The sequence below is a fragment of the Terrapene carolina genome, unplaced genomic scaffold (genome assembly GCF_002925995.2).
Source record: "Terrapene carolina triunguis isolate 2854851 unplaced genomic scaffold, T_m_triunguis-2.0 Scaffold210, whole genome shotgun sequence".
Classification (NCBI taxonomy): domain Eukaryota; kingdom Metazoa; phylum Chordata; order Testudines; family Emydidae; genus Terrapene; species Terrapene triunguis.
This window is the reverse complement of record NW_020664561.1, coordinates 36,733,513-36,747,006: the sequence shown is the minus strand read 5'-3', so window position 1 is coordinate 36,747,006 and position 13,494 is coordinate 36,733,513. Positions and strand designations below refer to the sequence as shown.

Below are 13,494 nucleotides of genomic sequence, written 5' to 3'. Positions count from 1 at the left end.
GTCAATTTCAGTACAATGGTTGTACCTTTCATACTAATTGACACTTAAAATGGAGGCACGAAGTGGGTGAGGTAATATCTTTTATTGGACCAACTTCTGCATATATATGAAAAATATATGAAATAGTATCCATTTTAAGTTTGCAGTTGTGTTGGTCCTAGATATGAGAGAGAAGGTGGATGAGATAATATATTTTATTGGCTCGACTTCTGCTGGTAGAGAGGACAAGCTTTTGAGCTTCACAGAGATCTTCCTTATTCAGGTCAGGAAATGGTAACCAGAGTGTCACAGCTACATACAAGGCTGGACAGATTGTTCAGATTAATGTTGTAGGAGACCACTTCAAATGAAGATGGCAATGAACACCTCACCAGTTTTAGGACAAAGTGGGGTTAGTAGGCAGCAGAGTGCATTAAAAATTGTAATGAGCCATAAAACCATGCCTTTGTTAAGTCCATGATTTTTAGCGTCCAGCAGAGTTATGAATTAAAATTTTCAGGCTCATCTTTTGAAGGTGTTGTGCAGGTTTCCTTTGATGATGAGGCCTGAGGGGTCAGATACAGAGTGTTCACTTAAGTGTTTGCTCACATGTGATAGGGTGTTTTTGTCTTTTATAATTTTTCTTTGAGAGTTCATTTGAGAGCAAAGTGACATTTCATCTCGGGAGGTATGCTGCCTGCCGGGAGCCCGTATCCGAGACGTTACGGAGGCATTGTCGAGGATTATCCAGCCCTCTGACTACTACCTCATGCTACTCATCCATGTGGGCACAAATGATACTGCGCGGTATGGCACTGAGCGGATCAAGAGTGACTACAGGGCTCTGGGAGTACGGGTGAAGGAGTTTGGAGCGCAGGTGGTATTCTCTTCAATTCTTCCTGTCAAAGGTAGGGGCCCGGGCAGAAACAGATGCATCATGGAGGTGAATGCCTGGCTGCGAAGATGGTGTCGCCAGGAGGGCTTTGGCTTCCTAGACCATGGGATGCTATTTGAGGAAGGACTGCTAGGCAGAGATGGCGTTCACCTTTCGAGGAGGGGAAAGACCCTATTTGGACACAGACTGGCTAACCTAGTGAGGAGGGCTTTAAACTAGGTTCGACGGGGACAGGTGAGCAAAGCCCGCAGGTAAGTGGGGAACATGGAGACCTGGGAGATGGGTCGGAAACAAGAGGGAGTGTGGGCTATATTGGCAGAGAGAAAGGAGGGTCAGGACAAAACTGGGAGGAAAGATCAAACCAGTATCTTAGATGCCTATATACAAATGCGAGAAGTATGGGTAATAAGCAGGAAGAACTGGAAGTGCCAATAAATAAATACAACTATGACATTGTTGGCATCACTGAAACTTGGTGGGATAATACACATGATTGGAATGTTGGTGTGGATGGATACAGCTTGCTCAGGAAGGACAGACGGGGGGAAAAGGGAGGAGGTGTTGCCTTATATATTAAAAATGTACACACTTGGACTGAGGTAGAGATGGACATAGGAGATGGAAGTGTTGAGAGTCTCTGGGTTAGGCTAAAAGGGGTAAAAAACAAGGGTGATGTCATGCTAGGAGTCTACTACAGGCCACCTAACCAGGTGGAAGAGGTGGATGAGGCTTTTTTTAAACAACTAACAAAATCATCCAAAGCCCAAGATTTGGTGGTGATGGGGGACTTCAACTATCCGGATATATGTTGGGAAAATAACACAGCGGGGCACAGACTATCCAACAAATTCTTGGACTGCATTGCAGACAACTTTTTATTTCAGAAGGTTGAAAAAGCTACTGGGGGGAAGCTGTTCTAGACTTGATTTTAACAAATAGGGAGGAACTCGTTGAGAATTTGAAAGTAGAAGGCAGCTTGGGAGAAAGTGATCATGAAATCATAGAGTTTGCAATTCTAAGGAAGGGTAGAAGGGAGAACAGCAAAATAGAGACAATGGATTTCAGGAAGGCAGATTTTGGTAAGCTCAGAGAGCTGATAGGTAAGGTCCCATGGGAATCAAGACTGAGGGGAAAAACAACTGAGGAGAGTTGGCAGTTTTTCAAAGGGACACTATTAAGGGCCCAAAAGCAAGCTATTCCGCTGGTTAGGAAAGATAGAAAATGTGGCAAAAGACCACCTTGGCTTAACCACGAGATCTTGCATGATCTAAAAAATAAAAAGGAGTCATATAAAAAATGGAAACTAGGACAGATTACAAAGGATGAATATAGGCAAACAACACAGGAATGCAGGGGCAAGATTAGAAAGGCAAAGGCACAAAATGAGCTCAAACTAGCTACGGGAATAAAGGGAAACAAGAAGACTTTTTATCAATACATTAGAAGCAAGAGGAAGACCAAAGAACAAATCATGTCAAACCAATCTGATAGCTTTCTTTGATAGGATAACGAGTCTTGTGGATAAGGGAGAAGCTGTGGATGTGGTATACCTAGACTTTAGTAAGGCATTTGATACGGTCTCGCATGATATTCTTATCGATAAACTAGGCAAATACAATTTAGATGGGGCTACTATAAGGGGGGTGCATAACTGGCTGGATAACTGTACTCAGAGAGTTGTTATTAATGGTTCCCAATCCTGCTGGAAAGGCATAACGAGTGGGGTTCCGCAGGGGTCTGTTTTGGGACCGGCTCTGTTCAATATCTTCATTAATGACTTAGATATTGGCATAGAAAGTACGCTTATTAAGTTTGCGGATGATACCAAACTGGGAGGGATTGCAACTGCTTTGGAGGACAGGGTCATAATTCAAAATGATCTGGACAAATTGGAGAAATGGTCTGAGTTAAACAGGATGAAGTTTAACAAAGACAAATGCAAAGTGCTCCACTTAGGAAGAAAAAAATCAGTTTCACACATACAGAATGGGAAGAGACTGTCTAGGAAGGAGTACGGCAGAAAGGGATCTTGGGGTTATAGTGGACCACAAGCTAAATATGAGTCAACAGTGTGATGCTGTTGCAAAAAAAGCAAACGTGATTCTGGGATGTATTAACAGGTGTGTTGTGAGCAAGACACGAGAAGTCATTCTTCCGCTCTACTCTGCTCTGGTTAGGCCTCAGCTGGAGTATTGTGTCCAGTTCTGGGCACCGCATTTCAAGAAAGATGTGGAGAAATTGGAAAGGGTCCAGAGAAGAGCAACAAGAATGATTAAAGGTCTTGAGAACATGACCTATGAAGGAAGGTTGAAGGAATTGGGTTTGTTTAGTTTGGAAAAGAGAAGACAGAGGGGACATGATAGCAGTTTTCAGGTATCTAAAAGGGTGTCATAAGGAAGAGGGAGAAAACTTGTTCACCTTAGCCTCTAAGGATAGAGCAAGAAGCAATGGGCTTAAACTGCAGCAAGGGAGGTCTAGGTTGGACATTAGGAAAAAGTTCCTAACTGTCAGGGTGGTTAAACACTGGAATAAATTGCCTAGGGAGGTTGTGGAATCTCCATCTCTGGAGATATTTAAGAGTAGGTTAGATAAATGTCTATCAGGGATGGTCTAGACAGTATTCGGTCCTGCCATGCGGGCAGGGAACTGGACTCGATGACCTCTCGAGGTCCCTTCCAGTCCTAGAATCTATGAATCTATGATTGGCTGGTTTCACTCACATAGTTGTTGTTGGGGCATTTGATAAACTGGATCAGGTACACCACATATTGTGATAAATAAATAAATAAAATAAATATATGGAGATATACCTATCTCATAGAGCTGGAAAGGACCCCAAAAGGTCATTGAGTCCAGCCCCCTGCCTTCACTAGCAGGACCAAGTACTTGATTTTTTGCCCCAGATCCCTAAGTGGCCCCCTCAAGGATTGAACTCACAACCCTGGGTTTAGCAGGCCAATGCTCAAACCACTGAGATATCCCTTATGTGTAGAGCCAATTGATCTTGAAAGTTGTATTGGGGGAATATTGATCATCACAGCCGTGGCGTTGCGACTGCAGGTTTTGCATCTGTTGTTCTGGTAGGGTCTGGCGCTGCTTTCAGGTGGTGTTTCCTGGACTGCGGGGAGCTTGCTTCTGATGATGAGCTTGATGAGGTTGGATGGGTGTTTGAAGGCCAGAAGTGGGGTTTGGGAAAGATTTCTTTCAGGATGTGGTCCTCATAAAGTATGTAGTGTTCCATTTTTGAAGCTGATCATGGTGTATTCGAATGGAACAGTGCATCTAGTTGTGTCACGCCTGCCACTCAAAAGTATCTCACTGCATCCAAACAGGTTATTTCTGAATCCTGGAACAATGGAGGAGCCAGGCTTTGAAGGGGAGCATCTCTGGATTGGGATGGAGGATACATCCTGTGAAAGGAGCTGTGGTATTGGACACAGAGCGATCGGTTGGCATTCTATCATGTGAAGGAGATAAATATACCAAACCTGTTGTTGCCAAGTTGGAGCTATAAGAATGATGTGAGCTCGGTCCTCCTGTATATTGTGAAGTATCTGGAATAAGAGGGGAAATGGAGAGAAGGCACAGAGGAGTGCTGTACTCTATGCGATAAAGAATGCATCTCCCAGCGATCCGTGTCCCAGTCCTGCTCTGGAACAGAATTGAGGGCAATGGGTGTTTTGCGGTGTAGCAAAAAGATCTATGATAGGACATCCCCATCAATTGTAGTTGGGCTGAAGGGCTTGCATATCTAGTTGCCACTCGTGATCCTGGAAGAATCTCTGGCTCAATGTGTCCGCAGTGGTATTCTGGTATCCAGGGAGGTATGCTGCTGAAATGGTGATGTTGTGCTGGATACACCAGTTCCACAATTTGAGTGCCTCTGAGCATAAAGAGTAGGAACATGCTCCGCCTTGCCTGTTGATGTAAAACATACAGGCGAGATTGTTTGTCATGACTCTGATGGTGTGACGTTCAAGGAGAGGGAGGAAATGTCGTCAGGCATTGCGGACCACTCGTAGTTCTAGGAGGTTGATGTGTACAGTGGATTTGGTTAACGACCATCTGCCCTGCACTGTGTGATTAGGGGACACAACTGATTAGGGAGGAATCTGTTGTTAGAATCATGGTCGGTGGTGGTTGGAGGAAACGAACTCCAACACAGACATTGTAGGGCTGAGTCCACCAAAGCAGTGAGTCCTTGACTCTTATTTGCATGGATAAGAGTTTGTGGAGGCTGTGTTTGTTGGGGTGATATATTGTATGGAGCCATGCCTGAAGACATCACATGTGTAGTTTTGCATGCCTGATCATGAAAGTGGCCTCTGCCATGTGGCCTAGAAGTTGGAGGCATGTCCTGGCAGAGATCTGGGGGCAGACCCCACACATTGGATATCAGATCTAGTATGACCAAGAATCTGTGAGGCGGTAGAAAGGCTCTGGCTTGTATGGTGTCCAATTATGTGTCGATGAATTCCAGGTGTTGTACTGGCATTAAAGTGGAGTTTTCTAGGTTCATGAGGAGGCCTAGCTTTGTAAACAAGTTCATTGTTGTAGACGGCTCGGAGAATGTCGGTCTCAGCTGGGGTCTTGAGGAGACAGTTGTTCGAGTATGGAAAGATGATGATGCCTTGTTTCCTTAGGTAGGCTGCGATTACTGCCAGGACCTTGGAGAACACCAAAGGGGCAGTCGATAGTCCGAAAGGCAGTACCTTGTACTGGTAGTGGTTGTTGCCCATGATGAATTGGAAAAATCGTCCGTGGGCAGAGTGTATTGCGATATAAAAGTATGTGTCTTGGAGGTCACGGGCAGAGAACCTGTCCTCCTGTTCCAGTGCTGGGATAATAGTGGAGAGGTAGCCATCTTGAAGTGTTGCAATTTGACGAACTTGTTTAGATTGTGAAAGTCCAGGATGTGTCGCCAGCTGCCAGATTTCTTCTGGATGAGGAAATAATGGGAGTAGAAACCCTGTCCCCTGTGTTGGAAAGGGACCAGTTCTATGGCTTCCAGTTGCAGAAGATGATTTATTTCTCCCCCTAGAATGGGTTTGTGAGGGGGTCCCTGAAGAGGGACAGGAAGTGGGTGGTGGCAGGGTGGGACAGATATGAAGGGGATGGAGTATCCTTCCTTAATTATCTCTAGAACCCACCTGTCTGAGGTGATTAGTCTCCATGATGGGAGAAATAGAGCTTGTCAATCACCAAACTGGTGGGACCTCAAAGATGGTGGGAATGACTGGAAGAGGGGGACGCTTCTTGGGGCCTCGAGGCCTTTCAAAATTGTTGCTTCAGTGGAGGGGTGTGAGAGGTAACCCCCTGAGGAGTAGGTTGTTTACACTTGGAGGGAGGCCTTTGTTTTCAGCCCTGGGTGTCATAGTACCGTTGAGAAGTATATTGCGGTGATCAAGAGTAAGGGGGGAGGTGGTACTTTCCTGGATGTCTCTTCGGCACAGGCGTGTAAATGCCGAGAGTTTGGAGGGTAGCTAGGGAGTCTTTACAGGAGTGTAGGGAATCGTCTGTGTGCTCCAAGAATAGTTTTCGGCCCTAAAAAGTTAAGTCTTCCACAATGGTTTGTACCTCATTAGGAAAACCTGAGAGGTGGAGCCATGATGCATGCCTCATGACTACAGCAGTTGCAATGGATCAGGCAGCAGTGTCTACAGAGTCTAACAAGGCTTGTAGGGCTATACGGGCTAGAAGGTGTCCTTCCAATATTAGGGACTGGAATTGCTCTTTCTTGGCCTCTAGGAAGTCATGACAGAAATCCTCCAATTTGGAGTAGTTTAAGTAGCTAGCCATCAGAGCCTTGTAGGTATTCAAAACTGGAGCACAGCTGATGAATATGCCTTGTGTCCAAATAAGTTAGTCATTTCCAATCCCTGTCTGGATGACTAGCATGGGGTTAGTATTGACGGCCCCTCTCTCTTGCACCAAATTGACCACCAGAGAATTTGGGGTAGGGTGCAAGAATAGAAATTCAGCATCATTTGCTGGAAGGTAGTACTTTTTGTCGGCAGGTTTGCAAGTCGGAGGGATGGATGCTCGGGTCTGCCAGAGCCCTTTTGCAGAGTCTAGAAGAGCTTCATTGATCAGTAGTACAATCTTGAAGGAAGAGGATGTGTGGAGGATATCAAGCAGCTTATGATGCTAATCCTTGACTTCCTCCAAAGGAATCTGCAGGGGATCTGCAATCCTGCAGAATAAGTCTTGAAAATGTCTGAAGTCATCGGCCATAAACAAGAGCAAGGGTTCCTCAAAGTCATCGACACAGCTTCCTAGCAAAAAATTTCCTAGCTAGAATTTCCTAGCAAAAATTTCCTACAACAATATGCAGCTTTCCTCATTTCCCTCCTCCCAAAACGTTAAGAGCATTTCTTATGTGATGTTTCCATTTCCTACCAAACTAGGAAACAAAACACTGAAATCTGGGTGAACATAATTTATTTGGATTATGATAGTGCCAATGAGACAGGCATCTATTGTAATAGCCTTAACTAATAATGGCCTTGGTTTTGCAGGAGATTGTAATCTTCGTATTATTTTTATATAGCTTTTCACATAATAGTACAATGATATTAACAATATCCTAAAGTGTAAACAGACATATATATATGTATAAAGGAGTCAGGAGTACCTTACTAACAGCTGCTGAATGTCCAAACACTTATCACTTGAGAACATGTCAACCAAAAAGATTTAAATTTACCAATTATTTATTTTCTTTTTCAGTGCCACAAAGCAACTGTTCCACAATCACAATCATAGACATCCCATTTTGCTGAGCACCACAGAATGCCTTATGCTGATTGGGTCAGCAGCCTGTACGATCAGTGCTGAAGCAGAAAATCTGCCTTTGGGGGAAAAAGATAGATCTGTTTTTATTCAATATGAAGCAGTTTTCTGAATTTTAATATCCTCATTTTATCTTCTATAAAATAAGGATATTAAAAAGAAAAACCACTCAATATTAAATAAAAGTTGATTTACCTTTTCCTTGGAGGCACACTCAATACTCAGAGCTGAAAAGTAATGGTAATATGCCACCAGCTTTGTGTGTGCTGTGATGCCTCAACACAGTGGGAAGTTGGTAATCATAGGCTGAAATTTTGCAGACCTGTTAATGAAAAAGTAGTACAAGTTTAAAATATGTTGAAATGCCTGCTAATTATGTTAACACGGTTGAAATGCTTTTTCCTAAAGATGTTCCAGGTCACCTTTAACAACTTCATTGTCTTCAATCCCTATTGAAATGACAGTCCATAAAAGACAAGAGAAAACAAGTAACACTAATCTTTTTTATCATTTCTCACTAACAGAAAATTACTTGCCAAAAATGCAGGTAGTTTACTGTAACCTACTTTATCTTAGACATGACATATAATCCAGTATCATATTCTAGTCAATTTAAAAGCAACAAACCATAATGAACTGGATTTTTCAAAACTCTGATGTATAGGAAAGTTGATCGTATCCATTCCAAAGCTATTTTCACATCCGTGATAGTGTGCAACACTATTTCTGCATTTAAATGCTCAACAAGATGTTTGTGCAAACTAGTAAGGAACAAAAGGTAAATCAATTAGAAATATAATTAAATTAAGTAAATGTTAATCAACATTTTTTACAAACAATATTAAATTATATTTTACCATAAATAGTCCACCTACTGCTGCTGCTTTTTATTGTACTCAGTATAAAAAGGTAAAAAATACTTAAATGATGAAGAATTCAAGTTGTTTGTTATGGAATGGGCTCCAGTTAGCAAAAGAAACAGAGATTTTTGGTGTTGGCTGTTGGACATCACTGGCATCCAGGAAACAAAACTATCTATATTTACATGTTGCATTATATTCTTGATACTTTGGGAAATATCAAAGTTTAAGTCTTAACAAGATTTAGCTTATAAGATTTTCAATTTTAGCATTTAAATTCCACTGTAAGTCTGAATGTTCTTATTTTTAAATGTCTCTCACTCCCTGTAGGCCTTCCATCAATTGAGCATTATAGGCTAGCGTTTCCTGAATCTCTCTTGTGTCAAACTTCAAAGACATGGCCTGGGAGCTTTCTATGTTCTATTCTTGGTTTTTTGAATACTATCACCACATATCTACAACCAATTTCCTTTGATATGTTTAAGACAGAACTATAGACCTAATTCTCTTTTGTAGGTATCAGGTATGGGTAGTATTCCAGCTGATGAAAAATACATGGAGTTCAATCTCCAAACCCAGAAACTCATTCAGTGTCATACTGCTGTTTTCAAGGAACATGACTTATACTTTAGCAGGGATCTACGTATCTACAGGCAGACATTCCAAAACAGGGATAATTTAAGAACCTCCTTACCCCACACAAAACCAGGACGCTAGAATGGGAACATCATAGGTATTAGGAACAAGACTAATCACTTGAAATCAACAGAATTTATATACCAAAAGAACTGGTGAGAAGAACTCACCTCTAACATTAAGCTGCTGACAGTAACTGAAGTAACTGTGAAGCATCTCACACATCCACTGAGACAATAGGCAGCAGTATTTATGTCAGTGTTATGGTGTGGGAATAACCCATCAGCTCCTTAGGGTGGTATGGCCCTGTAGCCCAAGTCACCAGGGCACGCCTGGGCTTCAGGACCATAAGGCCTAGTGCCAGAAGTCTAAATAGCAGCCCTTTTCCCAGGGCAGCATGGCCCAATAGCTAGGGTCAGTAGGGCTACCCCAGGGTTCAGGATAGTAAGGCCTAGTGGCCAAAGTCTAAATAGCTGCCCTTCTTCTCAGGGCGGTATGGTCCAATGGCCAGAGTCAGTTGGGCTGTCCCAGGATTTAGGACAGCAAGGCTCACTAGCCAGAGTCTAAAAAGCTGCCATTTGGTTCAAGGCAGTGTGGCCCAGAGGCCAGAGTCTAAGCAGCTGCCCTTGGATTCAAGGCAGTACAGCTCGCTCCTTCGAGCGGTGACCTCATCGAGTGGTGGGTATGGTGCAGGATAAGGGGACTCAGGCCCAACCTACTCCACTGGGTCCCAACCCAGGGCCCCGAGGAACCGATTCTCCTGTGTTCAGGCTCGGTCTCTCTCTGCAGCCATTCCATTCCCTGCATCGCTTCCTACCCTCACTTCCAGCATTGGTAGCCTCCCAGCATCAGCAAACTCTTTTCTGTCATCCTCGGCGGTCAACTGGGTGTCTGCAGTGGCTTCAGCGCAGTCAGCCTCTGCAGCCTGGGGCTCCAGCAGCTTCCTGACAGGAGCCTGCAGCACACATCTGCTCTCCTCCTCAGTCGGCCCAGACTGAGTGGAACTGCTCCCTCTTATACTGCGATTCCAGTTGGAGCATGCCCAGCAGGGATGACAGGGTGCAGCTTCCTTGGCCCAGAGCCTGGGGTTAATCCCCTCTATCCCAGTGTGGGGTAGGTATACCCCATCACATATGGGAACACTGCAAAGTTCATCTTTTTTTCTTGGACTACTGGAAAGGGAATGGGCTCAGGATTGGAGTGTTTGGTAGATATCTATGATGTTTTAAATTTACAGGATAGATGCCCAAATTACAGAATTTATTTTTCTCAATTAAAAACTGATTCTTTAAAAAAAAAATACTACAAGAAAGCTTCTGTGATTTCTTTTTTGCACTATCTAAATATTGTTTGCTTTTCTTGTTGATTAGTATTCTCTCAGTCACTGAATAGATAAAATGAAGTTTCCACCTCTGGTGTACCTCTATATGATTTCCCCATAAACCTGTTTTTTTATAATCCGTGGGATGATAAGCCAAAAGAACAAGAAAATACATTCTGTTGGTTCTATCCAGCAGTATGCTTGTGGCAAAATTACTTGGTTACCTGCTTTCTATTGTATCTGCACCATTTAACAGCTGTACATATTTCTCTCTTGTACTTAACCTCGTCAAGATAACTGCTGTAGCTGTAGTGTCAAACTGAAAAAAAAGTACTTTAAGATTTAGCAGGAGACACCTAAAATATGCATTTCATATCTTTGGTAACAATTCAAAATGTATTTTAAAAATGTTATGTTTAACCTGTTGAGGAATGCCAAGGCATCAACAACTGAAAGACAAATCCATTTGCACATTGAACAGTACCTGAACTTTAAAAAAAAATAACTGTTTGCATTTGGGCTGGCGCTACTAACCTATTTGCTGTAACACGCATATACTATAGACAGTATTAGGATCAATGAAATTTTGCACAGTTAAACAATACTGTGCATACACAAAAGAGAATCCCACTTATCCTGTGGACAAATACGCATTTAGAAAAATCCATTAACCTCAGTCAAGTGATTTCCACATCCCGCCTCACCCAAGCTGCATGTCACCACCACAATCCTTCTGAATGAGAAGGACTGGAGAGAATTCACTTTGTAGTCGTTCAATGCACTCTGCAGTGCTGGACATTAGTCTTATGATTAGCGAGATTGTCAATTCTTCCCTCAAGTGGGAAGCAGCTCTTAAATGAATGATTATTAAACACAAGCTCAGAAAACCAATTCTTCACACTGATAATCTCATTAATTATTGCCAAATGTTAAAAAGCCTGGAAATGAACCGTTAAGAGATACACCAAGTTCCCTACTGACTTCATTACTCACTATCAAGTTACCACATGTACTCAGCACCCAACCTTCACTTTCCCTCTTGCTTTGTTCAGAATTGGAAATATAAAGCTAAATGTATATTGTTAATTTTTGTATGGGAATTTTCCAAGTTTTTTAATTTGGATCGGTGTATGTGGTACATATGAAAACAGCCCTGAATCAAATAACTCTTCCTGATTCAGTATAAGAATTTAAGCACATGCTTAAAGTTAGGCATATGCTTAAGTATCTTTCTGAATCAGGACCTCTAGCAGCAAAATCATGTATCTTTTTTTTAAATGGCCAAAGATAAGAAAGAAGAATTATTTATATGTACAGTAATCGAAGTTCTTAAAGAGGTCTTGTCCACATATATATTCCAGTTATCATTTATGTGTGCTCCAGGAGCTTGAAACCGGAGTCTTTTGTCCAACAGTGTCCATTGGGAGGCACACAAGCCCAAAGTGTTCTCATGCCCCTTACCAACAGCATACAGGGCAGAGCAAGCCAACCACCACAGAATTCCAGCTGTACAGGACTCCATAGCACAAGGGAAGGAAGCTGGATTGTGGAATATACTAATGGCCAAATTCTCAAAGAAGTGAAGGTTACTTGTAACTAGAGTTCTTTGAGATGGCTCCGCTTATTCACACTTATGGGTATTGCGCCTCCTAGTGGTGCCTAATAGTAGAACCTTCTCCAAGCAGTGTCTGTTAGAATGCTCACGCAACCTTTCCTACTACTCCTCTCCGCATTTCTTAATATTCTGAGGATGAGGCTATAGAAGAGGCTGCAGCGCCCTCTACCACCTGTGTTCCTTCCGCCACCATCCCAGAGATACAGAACAATAGGACCCTAAGAAAGAGCAGAAGACAGGAAGAAAATGTGAATATGCAGAGCCATTTCAAAGAATTCCAGTTACAAGTAAGTAACCTTCATTTCTTGTTTGAATGGCTCTGTGTATTCCCACTCACGGGTAGTTTTATAAACAGTACTGAAAATAACCTAAAGGAGAGAACAGAGTAATAACTGAATAGTGACTGAAGCACTGCTGTGACATCTAATGTCTGCCCTGGAAGCCAAATTGAGAGAATAATGTTTACTAAATGTGTGAACATAAAAAATGGTTACTAACCTTTCCACAACTGCTGTTCTTAGAGATGTGTTGCTCATGTCCATTCCAATGTAGGTAGGCATGTGCTCACTCTGAGCATAGCCACTGGAAAGTTTTCCCTCAGAGGTATCCGTTAGGTCGGCTCTGGTGGCCCCTGGAGTCGCACACTCATAGTACCGGTATAAAAGGTCCTGCTGACCCACAACCCCCTCAGTTACTTCTTGCTGACCAACTCCAACGGAGGGGTAGGAAGGTAGGTCTTGGAATGGACAGGAGCAACACATCTCAAAGAACAGTTATGGAAAGGTTAGTAACTATTTTTCTTCTTTGAGTGCTTGCTCATGTCCATTTCATGTAGGTGACTCTCTAGCAGTTGCAAATGGAGGATTCAGAGTTTATTGACCTGCTGATTGCAACACCGCTCTGCCAAATCCAGCATCATCTCTAGCCTGTTGGGTGACGGGGTAGTGAAAAGTGAAAGTGTGAACCAACAACTATATTGCAGCTCTACAAACGTTCTGGATAGGACATTTTGTGCTACAAATGCTGCTAAAGATGCTTGGGCCCTTGTGGAATGTGCTGTCAGGGCAGCTGGGGCAGGGACCTTTGCCAGGTCATAGCATGTGCTGATGTAAGATGTGATCCACAATGAAATACTCTGGGTTGAGATGGGAAGACCTTTCATCCTGTCTGCACAGGCCACGAATAGTTGAGTAGTTTTCCAAAATGGCTTAGTCCTTTCTATGTAGAAAGCCAGTGCACATCTGATGTCTAGCGAGTGGAACCTCTGTTCTTCTCTGTTGGCATGTGGTTTTGGATAGAAGACCAGTAGGAAGATATCCTGGTTACTATGGAACTGGGAAAGCTGGATGAGGACGCAATTGGACCTTGTCCTTGAAGAATACCATGTTATGGTGGT

The 13,494-nt window shown here is 42.8% G+C and overlaps 1 protein-coding gene across 1 annotated transcript in view; it reads right to left on the bottom strand.

The window, feature by feature from the left end:
• The window catches only part of LOC113407298 (probable ATP-dependent DNA helicase HFM1), a 91,274-nt gene that overhangs the window by 31,713 nt on the left and 46,067 nt on the right, over positions 1-13,494 (bottom strand). The window contains exons 14-15 of the mRNA XM_026655634.1: positions 10,708-10,802; positions 8,294-8,427 (exon numbers count right to left, since the gene is read on the bottom strand). Coding sequence (XP_026511419.1) covers positions 8,294-8,427; positions 10,708-10,802 — 229 coding nt within the window. The remainder of the gene's footprint in view (positions 1-8,293; positions 8,428-10,707; positions 10,803-13,494) is intronic.